The following is a 23,221-nucleotide window of genomic DNA, read 5'->3' on the forward strand; positions in this document are numbered from 1 at the left end:
ATTGAAACTAATAGAGTATTTGAGTTATTGGCTGGTCTAAATTCTAAATATGATATTGTAAGATAGCAACTATTGACAAGAGAAAGTGTGACTCTATCACAAGCCTATTCCCTAGTGCACAGTGAAGAGACTAGGAGAAAGGTCATTTTATACCAGCAGCCTTTCAAATTTGCCCTAGCAGAAGTTAAACCCAAGCCAGGGGGAGACAAGGAAAGGGATATGAAGAAAGAGGCTAAAAAGGACCTAGTTTGTGAACATTGCAAAAAACCTAAACACACCAAAGACACCTGTTGGAAGTTGCATCCACATCTAGTTCCAGTAAAACTCAGAAACAAAAAGGGTAATGCCAATATGGCTGTCAACACTGATAGTGCAGCTTCAACGGCTTCAAGAGGTACCCCTCTTGATACCCTATCTGTTGTCCAAGCTGCTCTGACACAATTAGAAAGTGAAGTCAGTAATTCAGTATCATCTTCTTAGCCATCATCAGCTCCTTCAACCTCATCTTTTTCTCAATCAGGTAATCGGGCCTCAACTTATCATGCTTCAGCTCCAGGTAATACAGAACATTCTTTGATAATAGAACTAGGAGCATCTGATCATATGACTAGCTTGCCTTCACTAGTTTCTACCTATCATTTATCTTCTGGTAAAGACAAAGTGTCCATTGTTGATGGATCTCTTGTTCCTATTTCTAGCAAAGGAGACATCGAGTTGTTTGATGCAATTTCCCTATCCTCTGTCTTGCATGTTCCTAAGCTTAATACTAACTTGCTCTCAGTTAGTTGCATTACAAAAGGGCAGAATTGTTCAATAACCTTTTTTCCTGATCGATGTGTTTTTTAGATTTGGAAACAAGGAAGGTGATTGGGACTAACAGTGAGACAAATGGAATCTACATACTTGGACGAAGTGCTCATCAGAAAGATAGTGAAACTAAGAAATCATTTGTTTCTTAGTCTGTTGATCAGGTGATGCTTTGGCATAATAGATTGGGCCATTTATCCTTTTAGGCTTTGAAAAGTTTGTTTCCCAGTATATTTGAATCTATCCAGATGACTAGTTTGAAATGTGAAAGTTGTGAGCTTGCAAAACATTGCAGGACTACCTATTCATTAAGTAATAACAGAAGCAATATTCCTTTTGAAATTGTGTATACTGATGTTTGGGGACCCTATCATACCACTACCATGGGGGGTTAGAGATATTTCCTATTATTTGTTGATGATTACACTCAATTTTCTTAGGTTTACCTTATGCGTTCTCGAGATGAGGTTCCAGCATTAACCCGGATCTTTCATCAAATGGTTTTAACCCAATTTGGGGTCAAAATTAAAATTTTTAGATCAAATAATGCAAAAGAATATTTTGCAAACACATTAGCCTCCTACATGCTTGATCATGGGATTATCCATCAAAGTACCTGCCCACATACACCACAGCAGAATGGGGTTGCTGAAAAAAAGAATAAACACATATTGGAGGTAGCCAGAGGCATTATGTTTACCTCAAATGTGCCTATACGTTTCTGGGGGGATGTTGTTCTTACAGTTGTTTATCTCATCAATCAGATTCTCTCACGGGTTCTTAACATGAAAACTCCATTTACCCTTTTATATCCTGATAAAGAATTATTTACCATTCCCCTCAAAACCTTTGGGTGCATTTGTTTCATTCAAATCCTAGGCCCTCATCTCCAAATTTGATCCCAAGGCCACCAAATGTATTTTCCTTGGTTATGCCCAAACTCAAAAGAAATATTGTTGTTATGAACCGACTTCTGGAAAAAGATTTGTCTCAATGGATGTCACCTTCTTTGAGGATAAACCCTATTATCCAAGGGTTTCTCCTCAGAGGGAGAATAGTGAAGCCGAGAGTAGCTCATTGGAAGTTCCTTTTCCAATCCCATTAAGTGAAGAATGATGTAATGGGGAAGGATGTCAAAGGTGCAAGGATGTGAGAATCTATCACAGACGATGGAGACAGGTTGATTTTGGACATCAACAGTGCAGGCCAGTCCCAGTCCCCACTACAGATCCAGATCCCAATACCACAGTAACCCCAATTCCTTGTGCAAATCCATATCCAAGTACCATAGATACTACAGATGAGAGACATTCAACCATGGAGCCTTCACCTTCATTCAGTGACCTTGATCTCCCCATAGCAATCCGTAAAGGCAAACGTCGTTGCACCGCAGCTCACTACATTTCTCAGTTCCTATCCTATGATCATTTGTCTCCCTCCTACAAGTCTTTTCTCGCATCCATTGCTGATATTCCCATTCCCAGAACACTACAGGAAGCATTGGAAGTACCAGAATGGAAAGATGTAATAAAAGTAGAAATGGATGCCCTCATCAGAAACAATACCTAGGAGATAATTGATCAACCTAAAGGAAAGAAACCGGTTGGATGTAGATGGTTATTCACTGTGAAACACAATGTTGATGGTTCTGTTGAAAGGTATAAGGCCCGATTAGTTGCAAAAGGATTTACTCAGACATATGGTATTGACTACTTAGAAACTTTTGCATCAGTAGCAAAGATGACCACCATCATAGTACTATTATCTCTTTCAGCTAGTTACTCTTGGTCGTTGTATCAGATGGATGTTAAAAATGCCTTTCTCAATGGAGACTTGCAGGAAGAAGTTTACATGCAGTTGCCTCTAGGATTTTATGGTACGGAGACAAGAAAGGTTTGTCGGTTGAACAAAGCTCTATATGGACTAAAACAGTCCCCCAGAGCATGGTTTGACATATTCAGACGATAGGTTCGGATATGTGCAGGCTCAGCCAGACCACACCTTGTTTATTAAGAGAGTGGGTTCCTCCGTAACCTTGCTTGCCATGTATGTGGACAATATTGTAGTAACCAGGAGTGGTACTAGTGAAATTGAGTCTCTTAAGCAACTCCTTCATCAAGAGTTTGAGGTAAAAGATATGGGGAAACTACGATACTTCTTGGGCATTGAGGTAGTTAGATCCAAGCATGGGATTTTTGTCTCTCAACGAAAGTATATTCTTGATCTATTAGAAGAAATAGGAAAGTTGGGAGTTGAGCCTGCGGACACACCTATTGAACAAAACCACAGGATTAGTGCAGAGGGTGGAGAGCCTATTGAAGATAAAGCTATGTTTCAACGGTTAGTTGGAAAGCTTCTCTATCTTTGCCTCACAAGACCTGACATCAGTTATGTAGTCAGTGTAGTTAGTCAGTATATGCACTCTCCTAGAACTACTCACCTCCTTGCGGTTGAAAGGATATTAGCATATTTGAAAAGGTCCCCAGGCAGAGGCATTTTGTTCAAGAAAAATGCTGATTGGGCTGGGCTGGGTGTGTTGATGACTGAAGATCTACCTCTTGTGCCTTTGTTCGAGGTAATCTGGTCTCCTGAAAGAGTAAGAAACAAAGTGTTGTTTCTCGTTCAAGTGTTGAAGCTGAATATAGGTCCATGGCAAATGGTGTGGCTGAGATTCTATGGTTGAGGTAATTACTAGAGGAATTAGGTATTGTTTATGAGAAACCCCTAATGTTGTACTGTGATAATCAGGCTGCCATCAATATAGCCCATAATCTAGTACAGCACGGCAGAGCTAAGCATATGAAAGTGGACCAGCATTTTATCAGAAAAAGGGTTACATCTCAAGAAATATGCCTTCCCGACATGCAACTTGCAGACCTTTTCACCAAGGTTGTTTCAAGAAAGAAGTTAGAAGATCTATGCAAGTTGGGAATGACAAATATCTACTACCCAACTTGAGGGGGAGTGTAGGAAACTGTGGACCCCACATTGAGAGTATTTGTGTGACACCCTAAGATGTACTTAGATTTAATTGATTAGGATCAGCTTTCCTAGTAGGATATGGATAAGTTTTATTCTATCTTATCTAGGATTAGTTATTCTATCTTATCTAGGATTAGTTCTATTTTAATCTTATCTTTTATTGCCATGTAAGCATTAAAGTTCTTTTACAATTAGGAAACCATGTAAATAAATTAAGGACTGGGGCAGTTGTTTTAAGCACTCCAACCATTCTCTTATTTCAAAGCTTCTCCCACGAGTGCTTCTTCTCTATCTCTCTTCTTCTCCTTTTCTCCTTCTCTTTTATTTTCTGTTCAAAACCTAAAGAGTCTCTGTAGTCTTGTACAACTACTAAATGAATGCAAGCTTTTGATGCAATGGCTAGGCAAGGGGTGAACACAGAACAAAGGTTTTGAGGCAACTTGTTGTAAGAGAATAATTGCAGGGTGAGAAAAAACCTCAACAGTGTTAGGCACTTTATATCTTGGGGATGCTCAGTATTCTATACATATTCATTCTTTTACTTAATTAATAAAACTCTCATACTTTCAAATCCTTCATCCATTTGTTGGCCAAGCTGGATTTGGTCCTTTTGGATCCTAACTTGGAAGATAGTAGAATTTGGTCTCCCAACCCTGTGGCTTCTTTTTTTATGCCAGGTTTTTTGACCTACTCATCCATTTTGTTTCCACAAAATTTGGTGTAAGCTCATCCCTCCAAAAGTTCAAGCTTTATGCTGGGAAGTGTTCCTTGGAAAGATTAATACCTGTGACATACTGCAAAAAAGAAGGCCTAATATATGCCTCTCTCCTTATATGTGTGTGCTATACAAAGCTTGTGGTGAAACCATCCCCATTTACTGATCTCTTATCCTTTTGTGCATTGTGTTTGGGAGTATTTCTGTTCTCTCTTTGGTTGCAAGTGGGTTCCCCCAAGATATGGTAAGCTTATTCAATCCCAATTTCTCGAGCCAACCAAAAAAGAGAAGAGTTATGTGGAGAGTAGTAAAGGTAGCAATTGTGTGGACTTTGTGGGAAGAAAGAAACCAAAGAATTCTCAACGATAATAGCAGGTCTAAGGGGGAGCTTATAGAAGGTACAAAAGTAAGAGCTACACAGTGGGTATAAAAGTAAGAGCAAATTTTCGTTGTTTCTCAGTTAATGAGATAGTAAGATCTTAATCAAAAGTGGCACAAACAAATAGAAGGAGAGACATTGTAAGTATGGATTGGAAGGCCCCAATTGAAAACAAATTGAAACTAAATTTTGACGATAGTTCTATGAGAAACCTGGGAAGGGCAGACATAGGGGGAGTATTTAGAAACCATTTAGGTGTTGTGGTGGCTATTTATTTGGGACCAATTGGTTTTGGTGACTCAAATAGAACTGAGATTTTGGCATTGGTATAAGGACTAAATGGGAAAGGCATCGGGGGCGGGGCAGGGCAGGTTGGGTTTTGCAAGCATTGTCCCCAACCCCAAACTCAAATACCCCACCCCGTACTCCAACAAGGCTAGAAATCTTAACCCCATCCCGGTCCTTGTGGGGAACAAGGATCCCCAAATTTGTACCAATCTTTCCTACACAAAAATCTTTTTTTTTTATTTTTTGAAACCTACCCAGAACTATATTATATTATATTATGTAATGTACTATCATAATATATATTAAACGTTGTGTGTATATATAAAGACTCACACGCACTTTTAGTTAGGGTGGGTTTGGGGTCAGGGTTAGGGCAGGGTGGGCAAATACCATCCCTGAAACCTGCCCCAAACCTGATAAGAAACCCACCCTAACTGAAGTAGGGCAGGTCGGAGCCCTAGCAGAGATGGGTCAAATTGCCATCTCTAGGACTAAGGCTAGCAAAACAACTTGGCTTCAAAGATGTAGAAGTGGAAGGGGACTCAAAACTGGTCATATCATGGACAAGGCAATCAATTTCAGCACCTTGGAGTTACAAGCATACGTTTAAGGAGATAGATTACCTATCAAGAGAACTCAACACCAAACTTAGTTGGATTAGAAGAGCTGCAAATGAGATGGCAGACATTTAGCAAAACATGGAGTTAACAGACATACTTTGTTTTGGGAAAAAGTGTGAAGCTATATACCTGGGTTGGTTGGAGTGCTCCAATGTTGTACTAAACTTATTTAATATCTTAATCTAATGAATCTCTTTTGCAGATCATACAATAGGACTCGTACAATTTGATCATCTCTCCTTTCGACGCATTGGTTAACCATAATACTTTTGGAACTCAACTTGTAGAGTCTAGGACAAATATCACTAAATTTCTCCTCCCCACACCAGACTTCTTCCAAAACCTCACCATATCCTTACTTCCTTTTCCAACTTAAAACATTAAATGAGAAGCAAATTCCTCTTGGAACTTCATTATTCTTCTCCATATTCTAACCCCAGATGATGATGTAACTTCCTCGGACTCCCTACCAAATCTTGACACCCCATATTTAAAAGCAACTACCTTTCTCCACAAAGCATCTCTCCATACCAAATCTCCATGACCACTTACTGCAAAGCTTTATTCATTTCTCAAATTCGCCTTATTCCCAAACCACCCTGTCTACATTTAACTAAATGAAAATTTTCATGGAATATGCGGTTCTTTTTGTACTCTTTAACTTCCTTTTCCAGAACCTTGAAAATAGATGAGGAATATAAAGAAACAGCTTGAGAACATACTTTGAATAAGCATGATTCTACCTCCCAAAGGTAAATATCTATATTTCCAAGACTCCAGTCTCTTATCCACTTTATCCAACACTACTTGCCATATAGACACAGCCGACGCATTTGCTCCGATTGGAATACACAATTAGGTGAAACATTAAAGGGAAATTCCCCACCTGGCATCCCAAGGCAATCCTCTGATAACCCATCATCCAAATCACCTACCTCACTCATTCCATTCTTGATAAGATTACAATTGTGAATATTATTATTAAGTATAATGTTCTTGTCCCCCGTTATGATTAAGAAACAACTTAATACAAAAAAAATCACACTGCAATCATCTAATAAAACTAATAAACATGTAAAGGAAACACAAAAATTTTACAAAAAAAAAGGAAATAACACAAAACTCAACCAGAATAAACCTGGCAATGGCGAGTCGTTCAAGTGTACGCCTTTGGAGTGGGGAAAATCCAGAATCAGCAGCCTTGAGATCATAAAGCCCCGCAAAGCTATCCCTGAGATGCTCTGCAGCTACAATCTTCAACCTCAGCTTTTCAGATTCTTCAAATGATTGATTAGAAAGGTCTTGAGAGCTATAAGAGGTGGAGGGTGAATTGTCAGCTTCAAAATGAAGCCCTGGAATGCTGATGATTCTGGTCCAGATGGCACTTTTAACATTGTTGCAAAGATGTAGTCCTGCTGAAGAAAGTGAATTTTGTAGCTTTGGCCATAAATCCAAAAGCAAAATTCCATTAGTTCCCTGGGCACAAATCTCCTCCAAGGCAGCAGAGATGATTGAGTCCATTGTTATGGACTACAATATTTTAACTGTTCAATGGTTTATAAGCAATGAGCATAACATCTATAAAATCTTATCTATCAAGAAGTATAAAAATATACTGATGCTTCTATGAATGTCAGGATGCAACACAGGTAAAGCATGTTTGACCTGAAAGCCCAAAGAAAATTTAAGCTTCATGTAGATGTTATAACATTCTAGTAAGAATACAATGCAAATATTCACCAGTACCAAAAATGCAAATATTTAATACATTTGTATTGAAGTTTAATGTTGAGGTTCAAACATTCTAGCAAGAGACTAGAATGTTTGATCCATAGTTGGCGTAATTAACATAAGCCCTCCAATCTTTGTCTAGAGATCAATGTTACATAGACTTTCTTAGTTTACTATCCAATCATCCAGTGGGGTCTAACTGGAAAGGCATTTGCATCATTCTATATTGATTGTTTATATGAGACTGTTACTGAGGAAATTTGAAACATGAGAAAATTGTTTATTATCCAGCCATCCAGTGGGTCTAACTGGAAAGGAATTTTCATCTACCCCTTCGCTTCTGTTCAACAACAACCATGTTGATGTAAATCAAAAACATGAGAAAATTGTAAATCAAAAACATTCAACAACAACCATGTAAATCAAAAACATGAGAAGAAAAATTGTAAATCAAAAACATTCAGCATATGTATAAAATCAAGGACAGTCAACATCAGAGCTGTTGTTGAAACTGTGAAACATAAAAATGACAAGGGGGAAGCTTCAGTCCACTGATGTGTCATTGAAACATTCACAGTAAAAAGGAAGCTTATCAATATTCAGAGGGGGACAGCAGACATACCGTTCAAATGGGCAAAAGAAATAGCAACAAATTTACAGGAGGTTAATGGTGTATGAAGCACCTTGCAGGGAGTTACAGGGCTGCCAAAAGAAGAAGAAAATGGCCGATTCGTCAGTATGAAGCACCTTGCCGGCATCAAGGCAAGGGATTAATGGGGTGTCGACAGTGAACTTACCAGCATCCACAACCTCCAGTCAGCGTCAAGGCGTGAGAATAAGCAACTCTCTGCAAGTCCGACCGTCTACAGCTATCCTCAATTTGATACCCTAATTCGTGGTTAGGGTTTGGACATGCTTTTTTTTCTTGTGGAATGGTAGATCCGCGATGCATCGGATCAGAAACCATCAGCACCACATCAAACTACACATCAGCGCCACATCAGCCATGGATTTCATGAAACATCTAGCCGTTGGGGGAAACAAGAATTTAATGCTTCCCACAATGGCTCCTTTCACAAAAATCGATGAAGAAACGTTTACCATCGTTTTCTCAATAAACAATTGAACCAAACATTGATTTCAAACCCAATAAACGTTTATCAACCCAAACACCGAGGTAGTGCTGAGGTGGTAGCGTTTATTGAAAAAACGTCAATGGAACCAAACACGCTCCTAATTCCATCCGTGTTCTAGGCGAAAGAATAACAACAAAACGAGAAACGAGAAATGAAAGAGAGAGAGAACCGTCTGTCGTGGTGGAAGATGATGGTGATTGACGGGGGCTACTGACGGTGATCGACGCGAGAGAGGGCAGAGGGCGGAGGCAGGGAAGAAAGGAGAGGGTTAGAGGGGAAGAAAAAATAAAACAAAATATAACAATTCACACAGGCGAATGGCCCTATTCATGTAAATCTAGCATGTACTCATTTCATTGGCCCCACAGCCCGCTTAACAGCATCGGGGCATTCATCAAATCCGAGCTCGTTAAACAGCCCAAAGTCCAGCCCATCAAATGCAGCAGACCTAGACTCAATTTCCCTGCTTCTCAACAAACAAAAATCTGTCAGTATGAATACTAGGTGAGTTCGATTCCACCACTAAGCTGATAAACTATGGTTCTTCTTTTAGTTCTTTAGTACACATTTTACTATAAAATCATCTCAGTTTTCTTTATTAGTTTGTTGTTGTCTGCCTTTGTGCTTTTCTCTTTTACAATCAGAACTGAGTTCATTCTTCCCATTCCTTTTCATATTCAGATCATGTCTCTCATAAAACCTAATCCTCTGGCCATGTTACCTCTTTCCTTTGTTTTGTTTTGTTCTTTAAGGAAGCTATCTTGCGACAGAAGATCCCTCATAAAATTAGTTTTTTCTAATAATGTCTCATATATCATACAAGGGACCTGGGATGGCATCCGTCTTCATCCCTGAGCTTGCAATCGACAGTTAGGAAGCCCAGGGAGGTTGAGGCAATGGTCAGTTACTAACTGTCGATTACAAACTCAGGGATGAAAACAGATGTCATCCCAGGTCCCCTGTATGATGCATGAGACATTATAAGAAAGAACTAGTTTTATGAGGGATCTTCTGTCGCTTGGATAGCCTCCCTAAATCCAGCTTCCTTAAAGAACAAAACAAACAAAGCAAAGAGGTAACATGGCCAGAGGATTAGGCTTTATGAGAGACATGATGTAAATAAGAAAAGGAATGGGAAGAATGAAATTTTACTCAGTTCTGATTGCAAAAGAGAAAAGCACAAAGGCAGACAACAACAAACTTTAAAAAAAAAATAACTAAGATGATTTTATAGTAAAACATGTACTAAAGAACTAAAAGAAGAACCATAGTTTATCAGCATAGTAGTGGAATTGAACTTACCTAGTTTTCATACCGAAGTTTCTGTTCGTTGAGAATCAGGGAAATCAAGTCCGGGTCTGATGCATTTGATGGGCTAAATTCTAGGCTGTTGAACGAGCTCGGATTTGAAGAATGCCCCAATGCTGTTAAGCGGGCTGTGGGGCCAATGAAATGAGTACATGCTAGATTTACACGAATAGGGCCATTCACCTATATAAATTGTTATATTTTGTTTTATTTTTTCTTCCCCTCTAACCCTCTCCTTTCTCCCCTGCCTTCCGCCCTCTGCCCTCTCTCACGTCAATCACCGTCAGTAGTCCCCATCAATCACCATCGACTTCCACCACGACAGGCGGTTCTCTCTCTCATTTCTCGTTTTGTTGTTATTCTTTATCCTAGAACACGAACGAAATTAGGAGCGGGTTTGGTTCCATTAACATTTTTTTAATAAACACTGCCACAGATGGAAGACAGAGGAAGATAAATGTACTATTGTCATTGATCTCCCTGGTATGCTTTCTCTTCATATATTCCCCTCGTTATTTGTTCACCAATCACATTACGCTTGATTTACAAATTAGAGTGAAAGAATTTCATCCACCCCTTTGCTTCTGTTCAACAACAACTGTGTTGATGTAAATCAAAAATATGAGAAAATTGTAAATCAAAAACATTCAACAACAACCATGTAAATCAAAAACATGAGAAGAAAAATTGTAAATCAAAAACATTCAGCATCATATGTATAAATCAAGGACAGTCAACATCAGAGGAGGTGTCATTGAAACCAAGGTTTTTAAAAACGAACCAGAAACAGAATCTGTCAGGGGACCAGTTTCCGGTTAAGTGGTTCAACCATCCGGGTCGAACGGTTTGACCCATGATGTCATAAATAAATTAAAAATAAAAAATATATTTATAAATAATAAAAATAGCATAAAATTAAATAAAATACAGAAAATAAAATTATCTAAATACAAAACTAATACAGTACAAAACACAGAAAATATAAAAATAAAATACAGAAAATTTCCAAAAATTACAGAAAATTTCTAAAAAAAATCAAAAAATACAGAAAAATAAAACTATATTAATACAAAAATAACAAAGCATATAACAAACAGAAAATACAAAAAAAAAGTACAGAAACATTCTAAAAAAAATACAGAAAACACAAAAAAAATACAGGAAAAGTACAGAAAAAATAAAGATAAATTAGGATGTGTTTAGTCATACTCATACATGTGCAGAAAATACAAAAAAATCCAAAAAAGTACATAAAAACACAGAAAATTATAAAAAAAATAGAAAAAAAAACAAGAAAATTGCAAATAAATACAGAAAAAATACTGAAAAATAAAAGAGAAAAGTGCAAATAAATACAGAAAAATAAAACACAAAATTGCAAATAAATACAGAAAAATAAACAGAAAAGTGCAAATAAATACAGAAAAATAAAACATAAAATTGCAAATAAATAATTAAGCAAGATTAATTAAGCGAAAAATTCAAAACTCACCGGTGGCCGCCGCTTCTCCTTGTTGCTGCTGATTACAAGAGGAAATCAGCTGTAGATGAAGTCCTTCTGTGAGGAAGGAAGACTGTAGTCGCCGGTCGCCGTAGATGAGGCCCTTCTGTGAGGAAGGAAGGCTGTAATCGCCGGTCGCCGTAGGTAAAGCCTTTCTGTGAGAAAGGAAGGCCGTAGTCGCCGGTCGCAGTAGATAAAGCCCTTCTGAGGAAGAAAATCCGCCGTAGCCGCCGGTCGTCGTGATCTGCCGTCGGTCGTGGCTACAGCAGGTCGTTGGTCGCGCCGTCGGGGTACGAGGAAGGAAGGCAGAAGGCTGGAAGTTCGTTCTAACCCTAACTCGTAAGGCTGGAATCGGGGACATGAATGCCATTTTTTTTTGTTCTTTTTTATAAAGCGAACGAAATTAAATTTCGCAACCCGCGAACCGCTGCCCGAATCGAACGGTTTAGCGGTTCGATCGCCCGAATCAGCGGTTTTTAATCTTTTCAACGATTAATTAAAAAATAGCGGTTTATAGTATAATCGGATCCGAGGGTTGAACGGTTACCGGTTTTCCGATCCGATTTTAAAAATTATGGTTGAAACTTGAAACATAGAATGATAAGGGGGAAGCTTCACTCCACCGTTGTATCGTTGAAACATTCACAATAAAAAGGAAGCTTATCAATGTTCAGAGGAGGGGGGCGGGGGACATACCGTTCAAATGGGCAAAAGAAATAGCAACGAATTTGCAAGGGGTTAACGGTGTATTCAGCACCTTGTCGACGTATTCAGCACCTTGCGGGTGTTACAGTGCTGCCAAAAAAAGAAGAAAATGGCCAATTTGTCAGTATGAAGCACCTTGCCGGCATCAAGGCGGGGATTAACGGGGTGTCGACAGCAAATTTACCGGCGTCCACAACCTACGAGCAGCGTCAAGGCGTGAGAAGAAGCAACTCTCTGCAAATCCGACCGTCTGCGGCTATCCTCAGTTCGATACCCAAATTCGTGGTTAGGGTTTGGCCATGCTTTTTTTTGGGATTATAGGTTTTAAGGCAATATAAATAAAAGTAATAATTTTAATAAATTTCAGAAAAAGATTATTTTTTAAAAAAATATTAAATAAGGTTAAAAATACTGTTCATCTTCATCTATTCATCAGTGCCGCCACCTCTGGCAACGCCTCCGCCCACCTTCGCCTCCGACAACGTTGCCGGAGGTGGGCGGAGACAGAGGCGGCGGCGGCGGCGGCACTGGTGATAGACTGATAGTCATTGACCAGCTCTTCACTTCCCCTGCTCGCAGTTTTTGCAAATTTTCTTTCTATTTATCAATGATTTTGATTGGAGTTATTGCGTTATTAATTAACCCAGTTCTGCATTTCCCCTGCTCGCAGTTTTTGTATACGACAGGAACCAGATGAATGTGCTAGAAGTGAACAAGACAAACTATGAGACATGCAACGAGAACCATCCGATTCACAATTGGACCACTGACGCAAGGAGGGATGTGGTTCCACTCAATATCACCAAGACATACTACTTCATCAGTGGCAAAGGATTCTGCTACAGTGGCATGAAAGTCGCCGTCCACATGAAGAAACTGCACTCTCTGTCCAATTACGGAAGCCATATTGTTTTGTCAGTTGTATTCGCCATTGTTGCACTCTTGTGGGATAATTTCATTGGGTTTTGGCACTAGGAAGACGTAACCAACTGCCCCACGCTCCCCAGTCCCTAGCTTGAGTTTGTGAAGGAGTGTTTGATTATAAGCGTTTGAATGAAGTTGTTAAAAGGAAGGAAATTTCAAATTTGTACTCTGTAACAGTGAATGCGGTCTTTTGTTAATTGATGTCCCGCAATTTAAAACAGCGATGATTGCGGAGCTGAGCGTCAAGGAGGTTGAAAGCGTCAATGGATTGGATCATTGAAATGTTTGTCTATTTATTTATTTAGTCATGGAAGGTAAGAGTGTAACACAATACAGTCAACCAGTGTCGGAGGCAGGCAGGTGGATGGAAATGGCATTCAAATCCACCAGCGTCGCCGCCGCCACCTCTACCTCCGCCCACCTCCGACAATATTGTCAGGAGCAGAAGCGAAGGTGGGCGGAGGTGGCGGCATTGCAGAGCTGGACGGAGGCGATGAACATTGTCGAAGGTTGCAGGGACGGCGCCGATGAATGGTTTCCGGAAGAAGATGAAAGTATATTTGCCTTAATTAATATTATTTTTAACCTATTTATAAAATTTTATTAAAAATATTACTTTCATTGATATTAGGACTCAAAAGTTTATCATATATAATCTTTTTTTTTTAAATGGTAAATCCTCGATGCACCAGATCAGAAATCTTCGTATAATGTCCTTGGTGTTTTTTTTTTTTTCACCTTAAAAGTCAGAACCAAACCCAATCTAAATATTAATTGTAATTTCTTCCCCTTCTGCTATGGCTAGGTGTCAAATTACCGTTTGGCTGATAGAGAGGTTTCCAGTTGCTTTATAGTTCTGCTGTTGGCTGCTTTGGGTTTGAATTGTCTTATATTTCTAAAATGGTGATCTCCTATAAGGGCAAGGGCAATCGTGATTTTCTTGCATAAAATCTCCATCATATGGCCTTTAAGCAAAGCAATTCTATGCTATGAATGAAGAACACTAAACCAAAGAACATACGTCTTTCCTACTTTCTAGTATTCATGTAATCAAGAAATTTTTAATGGGTAACCTTGCTAAGAAAAGATTGCCATGTGACTTACGTTTTAGGGCTGGTTCTTGTTGCTTCTTTAATGGACATTTGCCTAAATCCGCATTGACTAAGGCATCTTATAATCATTAAACATGATTCTAGGCTCGTTTGGCAAGTCTTTTTGAGAGGATCTTTTCGTAGATCTAATAGTCAATAGACGTATTGAGCTTTTGACATAAAATCTGGGCAGCCCGAAGACCATTTGGTAGACGTGCATCTTTTCATGTGTCGTTTCAGGTCTTTCCACATGAGATTAGCCTAAAATGGGCTTTCCGCATCTTTTTGATGGCCAGATATCCCACGTGCCAAATGAGAATAGACCGATTTTTTGTCTTCCAAGCTTGTAAGCAGTCAAAAGACCACGCGGAAAGATGCACCAAATAGGGCACCAAGTTGTGTAATGTTGGAGTACATTCTTTTTCTTCTCTTTTGGTCTTATGCAATACTCGACCAAGTATGAATTGAAGTTCATGGAGGAAGAAACCTTTGTGTAATCTTTCTATCATGGTTTGTTTTGACAAACCATGGGAAATGCTGAACTTGATTTAATTCATTTTTCTTGGGGGAGTGGATTTCCAAGTCTAGTCATTTGGTGAAGAACCTATCTTTTTGGCTATTCATCTTGAATTTGAGAGGAATTCTAATTCAACAATACTAGCCACATGTGTTTATGATAAGCCTTCTAATTATGTTTTTCATATTTCTTCTCTTCTTGCAAGCAACCTTTAGTTAAAGTTTCCCTCTTTTGACCATTAGATGTGGTTTGCATCATAAATCCATCGTTGAATCTGAAAATCGGTCATTATGTGCAAGCATAGATAATTTGGACCATTGGATTAACTAATAGCTCCTACACATCCAAATGAAAGTATCACACCAAGACACACATATGGTTGTTTCTTGAAATGTGCAATCAAACAGGAAACATCCAATCCATGAGAAAACGTTTATCCTGTTGAGTTGTAAAGTAGTTTTATGGGTTGTTTCTTGAAATGCCCAAAATAGGCCCAACCAGACAACCAAATGAAACACGTTCAAAGTGAGTGTTTATCCGATAAATGCCCCTTGAGGAAACACCAACAGTACCAAACACATACTATGAATGGAAACAGGTGGGTTCATGGCAGGAATCCCTTTCCCACAAGCATTGGGATATGCTCCTATATGAAAACAGAGTGTGCCTCACACCGACTTTACAGTCACATCCCACCTTGTATTCCTGATGTGCAGTAGGACATGTTGTGAGGTCGGTATGAGGCACACGCTGTGAAGAGCATATCCAAACTCTTTCTGCAAGCTTTAAAAAAAACAAGGGCATAGGAGAGATGATTAAGTGTCAAATAGCCTCAAAGCGGTGAATATAAATATAAATATAAATATAAATATATTTTTTAGGGAATTTATAACGCATATAAACACAATTTATTTCATGTGAGTTTATATATTTTTTAGGGAAAACTGCACATTTATTACTATGTACTTTGGTCTCTCAACTTCAAAACGTGCCAATTACCTATACTTTCAAAACATACCAACTTAGTACTTAATATTAAGTGGCATGTAAAAGGACACGAATACCCTTCAGATGCCACCTGATTTTCTTTATTAACCAGTTCTTCGCACCGATTCTAATATGTATAAATGTTACTCGAAAAAGGAAATATCATCAGAAAAAATGTCCAAAAAACTATTCTTTGCAATGGTTATACTCTTGCCACAACACTATTGTAACCAAGAACAGCCTTAATCGCATCAGGTATCTTCTTATACGTTCCATTTCCATCTTTGGACACCACAATGTCTACCTGAATCGGTGACACTGACATCTCCAAAACCTCCTCTCTCTCCTAATGAGATGTCAGTGCAGAGAAAAACTCGTTCATTTAAAAGAAATAAATGAGGAATTAGGAGGGTGAATAGAGAACTAATTCTATTCTGTCCTCTTGGCTTGGAAACTAATAGGTGAAAATTTTTCATTGCTTTTGTTTTTTGTAGCTTCTGCGAGCGAAAAGGTCACGTGAATGCTGGACCTTAAGTGGAGGTGGTGGCGGTGGTGATGACAGTGGCAGTTTGTGGTAGTGAGCAATTTCACCGGCAAACTTCAACATCACCGACAAGACAAGTGTTGTAGTAGCTCCAATCTCTACATTTCCAAGTCCCTATAAATATACTTCCAAAAGACTTTTAGTTTGTTTGCCAATTTTACAAACCTGATAACCATACAAATCAAATCAGTACCATTGACTCGAGCACTCTCATGGAGTAAGAGCTCAGCAACCTGGATTGCACCCCTTACCGCACTCCAATGAAGCGTCATCTGTCCAGTGTGGTTGGTTGCATTCACATCTCCTTCGTGCTAACAAACAAATAAAAACCATTGACTTAGCACTAACTTTCCTTCACCTATGCTTCAATGCTAAACCCAATCAAATACAGTAAAAGGATAATTTAAAGTTAACTCATTTAATTACAAATAAACCCCATCTCTCTCTCCCCTTCTATTTTGTCTCTCTTGGTTCAACTTAACGAAGCTCAGAGCTTCTGACGATCATGGATGAAAAATTCGAGGACGTCGACGGAGAATCCATAGTAACTCTAAGCACGGGACATCTAGAGTAAACACAGTTTCGACGAGGAACAAATTAGTAAGAACTTCAATTGATGTTTAGAGCTAGAGTTGCCAGACGATGAATGCAATGTCTTGAATGTTAGTGGCGGCATTTTGAGATGGAAATTTCACGGGAATTTTTTGGTATCGGACCCGTCCCGACCCTAATAGGACCCGTTTATTAAAATTTTATAGGGTTTGAGACGGGTTTGGGTTTTGACTTTAAGGTATCCAATACCTCATACCTGTGATGCATAAATATCAACCTATTATATTATATATCATGTACAAATTTATAAATTTTAAGTACTAAGATAATTATTCTATTATTAATATTTTATTTGTATAAATTTTTTAGGATTAAAATTATCATTTGATGTAAATTTGGATTTGATAGATTATTTATTTCATTTAGTTATAAAATTCTAATTTTAAATATTATTTCTTTTAATTTTTAGTTGGAATTGTTAATCATATATATGTATTGATTGTTTTGATGAACACAAAAGTTAATAAAATCTATTTTATTCCTTTAAATAACCAAAAAAGGGAAATGGCTTAGTGGTTTAAAGTAGTGTTAAGAGATTTGGTGTTATTATTATTGACCTAGGTTCAAATCACATAATAAGCATTAAGAAACTTTCTTTTAGTAGAAAACGTTTGGATAGGACAATTTGCATGGGTACACTACCCATTGCCATTCCTAACAACATTGGCGGTTTGTGGGTAGGCAAAATTTATTTTTGTCCGATTTAAAAAAAAATTCCATTCATATCCCAAATTCTCCCTTACGAGTTAGATTTTTCTTCTAACTTCTAACCCTTCCAAGTTCTAGCCTTCCTTCTCATACTCCGACAGCGCGATCGACGACCTGTGGCAGCCACAACCAACGTCGATCAAAGGTGAATCACGATAACCGGCGATTGTCATCCGGATTTCCTTCCTCAAAAGAGCTTCATCTATGGCGGTGAGCAACAAGGAGCAACGACGGATTTCCTTCTTCTTGTTATCAGTAAGTAGCAAGGAGAAATAAGAACAGCGGCAACCGGAAATTTTGTAGTGGCGGCCAACGATTTTACATAAGTTCTCTCAAACTATTGCTTTTGTTTTCGAAGGAGAACATATACTCTGCTTCGCGAGCAGCAAGAACAATGTCGTTGCTCCTCCTCCCCTTTCCATCTCTCCATTTATTTTCCATGATTCTTGTTCTCATTCTCCCTCATACTCTTGCTTTTATTTTATTAATTTATTCATTTTATTGTTTTTAAAACTTTCTCTTTAGAATAGAGACTATCGGCTCTACTCTTTATCGTAGTGAAGAAGAAGAAGGGAGAACAGAGAGGAAAATTCTGTATTTTTTTTTTTATTTTCTATTTGTTATATATTTTGTTATTTTTGTATTTAGATAATTTTTTTTGTTTTTTTCTGTATTTTTTCCTTTTTATTTAATTTTATACTATTTTTTATTATTTATAAATATATTTTTTATTTTAATTTATTTATGACATCACAGGTTGAACCGTTTAACCCAAACAGTTGAACCGCTTAACCGAAAATCGGTCCCTGACTGATTCTGTTTCCGTTCGTTTTTAAAAACCTTGATTTCTGGAGTTTATAGGTAGCGATGGTGACCTAGTGAGACTGAGATCATTAAGGTGCCAGTGAGGGCGGGTGCATCTGGGTCATTTGTCGATCTTGGAATTGAGGTCTCATGATTCTCATCCATTAAGGACTTGAGGGAAGTTGAGGACCATTACGTGTACCAAGACTCAATTGTGGGCAGGACATGAATGTGGCATTAAGTGTTGGAATTTCACGGGTGCATTGGCGCCTAGGTGTAGATTTGGAAAGGTCCATAGAGGGGATGAGGACACAACACTGTTACATGAATTGGTAGTTTTGCCACCCTAAAATAATTATTTTGAAGGGTAATTTTTTCATTTTCAAGTTTTAAGTTGCACATGATGTCACACCTACTGATGATTGGTTAACAATAGGTAAAGTTGGCACGTCTTGGAAGTTTAGGTATTAAATTGGCACGTCTTGGAAGTTTAGGTATTAGATTAGAATGTTTTGAAATTTGGTGATCAAAGTGAAAATAGGCCCAAAGTATAGGGTATTAATCTCCAATTTTCCCATTTTTTATTACATACATATTCTTTTGGGAAAAATTCTTAAAGTATCCCTATGATTTAGGAAATTGACTAACTCTATCTTTATTCTTTACATATTGTCTTAAAAGTACCCTTAAGTTTTCTGACAATTGTCTAAAACCACCCTTATCGTTAACTTTCTGTTACACTTCGTTTACATGTGACAACACATGACTAATGTATTTTTAAAAATTTCTAACATACCTTTTTTATAGTTTTAGTATCAAACTATAAATGACAAAGAAAACCCACTTCTAAATCAGTCCAGATCTCCTATTCACGAGAACCCTGCCCACGTCTACCCGCAACACACTACCCCCCATGAATTGGGAACATCTCCCCTGCATAATACTATGCAGACGATGAGATATTCTCCATGTGTGGAATCCTTCTAAATCCACCCCATTGCCGAATTCGGTGATTGAATGAGAACCTAATGTTGTTGTGGCAGTGGCGGAGGCAGGGGGAGCTACGGTTGTTCTAGCTGCAATGGGCTAAGGTTATTCCAGTGAAAGAGCTATGTACCTATTCCACTCGAAGTTTCGTGTTATCTAGTGATTTTGTCATCTTCCTCGCAAAGAGATCAGCATGATACTAAGGGTATGTTTGATTGCTAAGAAAATTGGACTGAGAAAGGATGGAATGAGAAGAGGAAATTTTATTTTCTCAGTTAGTTATAATGTGTTTGTTTGCTGAGAAAATTTTTGTGAGAAAATCCACTTTCTAGTGTTTGTTTTGCAAGAAAATTTTTTCAACTGCAGCAGATGAACTCTAGGGTTTCTAAGCCCTCCAACGCTGATCAAATTAAGAACTTGCAGTGAGGGGAAGCACTCATTCACCTTGTCTAGGTCTTCATCATCCAGTCTTATAAATTCTAGTGTTAAACTTGTGAGCACCGGCATTGATTTCAAGCCCTCCACCGACAGCCAAGCGTTCTTGACCTCCAATTCGAGAAGGGAGTGGCCTACGAAGAAAACAAAAATTAGTCCAGAGCTTGCTGAAATTGTTTCTTAACAATAGAATTCTTCACCTCTCTGTTTCTTAACAAATTCCTAATTCTCTATTTTTGTCAATTGTGATCATAATTTGGATCATTTGGAATCCAAAACTTTAAATTGGTTATTCAAATAGTCTAGAATCAGAATGTGGGTTTACAAAGAGAATATAAATTCCATGAGATTGTTGATTGCGCAAAGATATAGTCCATAGAGACAAAAAAGAGTCAAGAAGAAAAAGGGGGGGGGGGATGAAATGAAATTCGGTTAACTCACAATATGAAGAAATCAGAGACAGAACATCGGATCGTCACCAGGAAGATTGGATCCAGAAATTCGAAATTGCTAGAGATTTCAATTGTCTTGAGATAGCCGACAACCATTGAGACACGAAATTAACCGTCGTAAGGTAGAGATCGTCGGATTCGTCGTCGGGTATCCCCCAAAATGGTTTTTCAACGCCAATGGTAATGAATTCAATATTTCTCTAATTCAAGACAAGATTCTTAACTATCGTTTTGAAGGGAGTAATCTAGCTTTTGGTTGTGGGTACCTTTGATTTCAGATATCGATCGAATGAGCAGAGAATTTTCAAAGATCGAACATCACAAGATACGGCGTTCAAGGTCTTGGAAGCGAGTCTGCAACGAGCTAAATCGACGGAATCATTCAGTCGGTTTAGTATTTCGAGAACAATAGCCGGAGGAAGTTCGTCCATGGAATTGAGGTGACAACTACACCATCTGAACTCTGAAGTATGATTTGTAGGCGAATGAGCGAACAAAGAGGAGGTTATGGTTGGGATGCTGGAGGAGGATGTGGTGATGATCGGCGGCGGTGATGGAGGTGTTGATAACAGGAAGAAAATGGTTAGTGGTGGAGAGAGAGAGAGAGGAGATGATCGACTTCTTGCTCTAATAAAGCCCGAGCAATTTTCTTAGCGTTTTCTTTTCTCACCGGGGTCGCACTGTTTTGGTGCAACCCCGCTCACTTAATTTTGGGATCCCACATCCCTCTTGTTTCTCATCCCAAAACACTGTTTACCAACAAACAAACATAAGAAAGGGAGAATCATTCAGGAATATTCCCTTTTCTCATCCCTTTCTCAATGAACAAATAGAGCCTAAGGGTTTGCTTAGTGCTGATTGGCTTATCTACACAAAGATATGCATGATTGATATCAATAAGAGAGAGAAAATGCCATGCATGTGCTCCGAGAAAATATCCTCCACTTCCGGCTCTCAGGTGGGCTTATCCAGCAATATCTGCTTCGATGATATCTGATTTTTGCTATTGAAATTCTAGAAACTCGTGTGAGAACCAAGCCTCACATCTGGTCCTTTCGCATAATAGAAGCAACTTCATCCCATTGGAAAGAGTTGTTTGGCACTATAAATGACTCGAAATGAAATAGAGTATGGTTCAGATGGGTAGAAAGACGAAAGGGAGGCCAAGAAAGCATGGTTCAGATGGGAGCATAGTCATAGCACTCTCACCAGGCTATTCTTCATCTTCTTCTGACTTCTCTCCCAAGCGAAATAGAGGGCGGCCACTGGCTCCACCTCTAGCAAATACTTGCTTCTTTAGATGAGTTGATTGCAAATACAACTGCAGGAAACTTCACACTATGTGGTTACTATAAATACAAGTAAGGATGTTGCAGCAAAGATATTTTCATTTTCTCACAAGGGTCCTCGGGCCATTTGCATTCTCTCGGCCAATGAAGTTGTTTTAAATATTACAAAACTAGGAAGAAAGCTTAACATTGATGTTGGCTTTTTCATTCATGTTTTTACTTGATTGTAAACATTGAACAGTTCCTCATAGATTTGTAGGTTATATGTGGGTAGAAAATTTGTTGCTAAAATGAAAATTAGTACTAGAAATTAAAAAAAAAAAAAAGATATCAATAAGAGAAATTTGTAAATATTCCCCCCAAATCTGTAAGCTTTCCTACAATTTAAGTTCAATTTCAAGCAAAATTAAACCTTGACCGAGGTTGCCATGTGATCGATAGATCAAATAATATCATAGGAGTAGGTGGATAAGTCATTGGTGGCGCAAGCACTTGAGGAATAATAGGTGGTCATGATATCTAGGCTTGTAAACAAATCGAATTCGAATCGATTCAGGATAGATTTGAATTCGAAATCAATTATAAAAAACAATATTCGAATTCGATTTAATATCCCATGGATATCGAATGTTTCAATTTGAATTTGAATTCGATTATTAAATCGAATATTCGAATTTGATCAACATGAGGCCTAGAATCTAAAATGACTGAATTTGCAAAGAAAAGCAAGTGATTAGCATGAGAAAAGAGGTAGGGGATTGAAGGCTGCAATCATGGGTTCCCGGCGATGGGCCAAGTGTGAGTGTGTGATGATGGCAGTCGTGGCAATAAGAACAACAGTGGCAATCATGGGTTCCCAACAAGCCTAAGTTGTGCCTGAACAAGTAACACAGTTGGAATTCCTCTACTTGTAGCGCAACCAACGGTGTAGTAGTGGCAATAAGAACAACAATGGAGGCTTGGGGCTAGCATGCTCAAATGGGGGAAGGTGTATATGTTGGAGATGGGAGCTTGGGGGTTTGGGTAGCTTATGGCCCTGATATCTTTCATCTTCTACCAATTTCTCATTAGTTGAGTTTTGTTTTGAGTAACGGTAGAGTTAGTCAATTTCCTAAACATTAGGGGTACTTTAGGAAATTTCCCTATTCTTTTTAATGTAATGTGTGTGTGTTACATTAAAAAGAAAGAAGGGATGCCCTAGACTACTACTTAAAAGATTGCAAGTGCTCTATCAATGCACTTCAAAATACAAATTCTTCCCTTAGTTGCATCATGTGGTTCCTTATCGGTTAAGAATAGATGGTGTCAATATACATGGAAATTCATCTCCATACTTTTCTCTTAGGGGTGCTCATGGCTCGATTCTATCTAGTTTGGAGAAAAGTCTCAAATTAAACCAATAAATTGTAGTATGACAAATTCTAATACCAATTTGGGCCAATTTTTAATACGATTTGGACCATTCTATTTGGTTTGAGTTCTATTAGAAAATCGGACCAAAATTGTAAACTGATTTTTTGTTCCAAATCAAACCAGATCATTCTTAAGTTTGGTGCCACTTCAATTTAGTTTGATCCGTTTTGGCCGTCTATACCATAAGGAACACCTCTGCTTTCTATTGTAAACCTCACTTTTTGACTTTGGAAAACCTTGAGCATCAACATTTTTACTGATTTCAAGAGTTCCATTTTGGTTATTT

At 38.3% G+C, this 23,221-nt stretch overlaps 1 protein-coding gene and 1 pseudogene across 4 annotated transcripts in view; both read right to left on the minus strand.

Annotated features, from left to right (window-relative positions):
• LOC104608836 (uncharacterized) overlaps positions 1-12,494 on the minus strand; it is a 54,237-nt gene extending 41,743 nt beyond the window's left edge. For 3 of the 4 annotated variants that reach the window (XM_088891831.1, XM_010274932.3, XM_010274927.3), the window contains exons 1-6: positions 12,357-12,494; positions 12,164-12,262; positions 11,459-11,812; positions 8,320-8,504; positions 8,145-8,224; positions 6,930-7,335 (exon numbers count right to left, since the gene is read on the minus strand). In XM_088891831.1, coding sequence (XP_088747957.1) covers positions 6,930-7,312 — 383 coding nt within the window. In that variant the 5' untranslated portion in view covers positions 7,313-7,335; positions 8,145-8,224; positions 8,320-8,504; ... (1 more) ...; positions 12,164-12,262; positions 12,357-12,494. Of the gene's footprint in view, positions 1-6,929; positions 7,336-8,144; positions 8,225-8,319; positions 8,505-11,458; positions 11,813-12,163; positions 12,263-12,356 lie in introns of those variants that run through there. The other variant, XM_088891832.1, reaches the window with a different exon arrangement.
• Positions 12,495-19,554: 7,060 nt separating this feature from the next.
• On the minus strand, positions 19,555-20,664 carry LOC148790169 (F-box/LRR-repeat protein At4g29420-like; annotated as a pseudogene).
• Between the last annotated feature and the right edge of the window lie 2,557 nt (positions 20,665-23,221).

Source organism: Nelumbo nucifera, chromosome 7, assembly GCF_055504915.1.
Source record: "Nelumbo nucifera cultivar China Antique chromosome 7, China Antique-T2T, whole genome shotgun sequence".
Classification (NCBI taxonomy): Eukaryota; Viridiplantae; Streptophyta; class Magnoliopsida; order Proteales; family Nelumbonaceae; genus Nelumbo; species Nelumbo nucifera.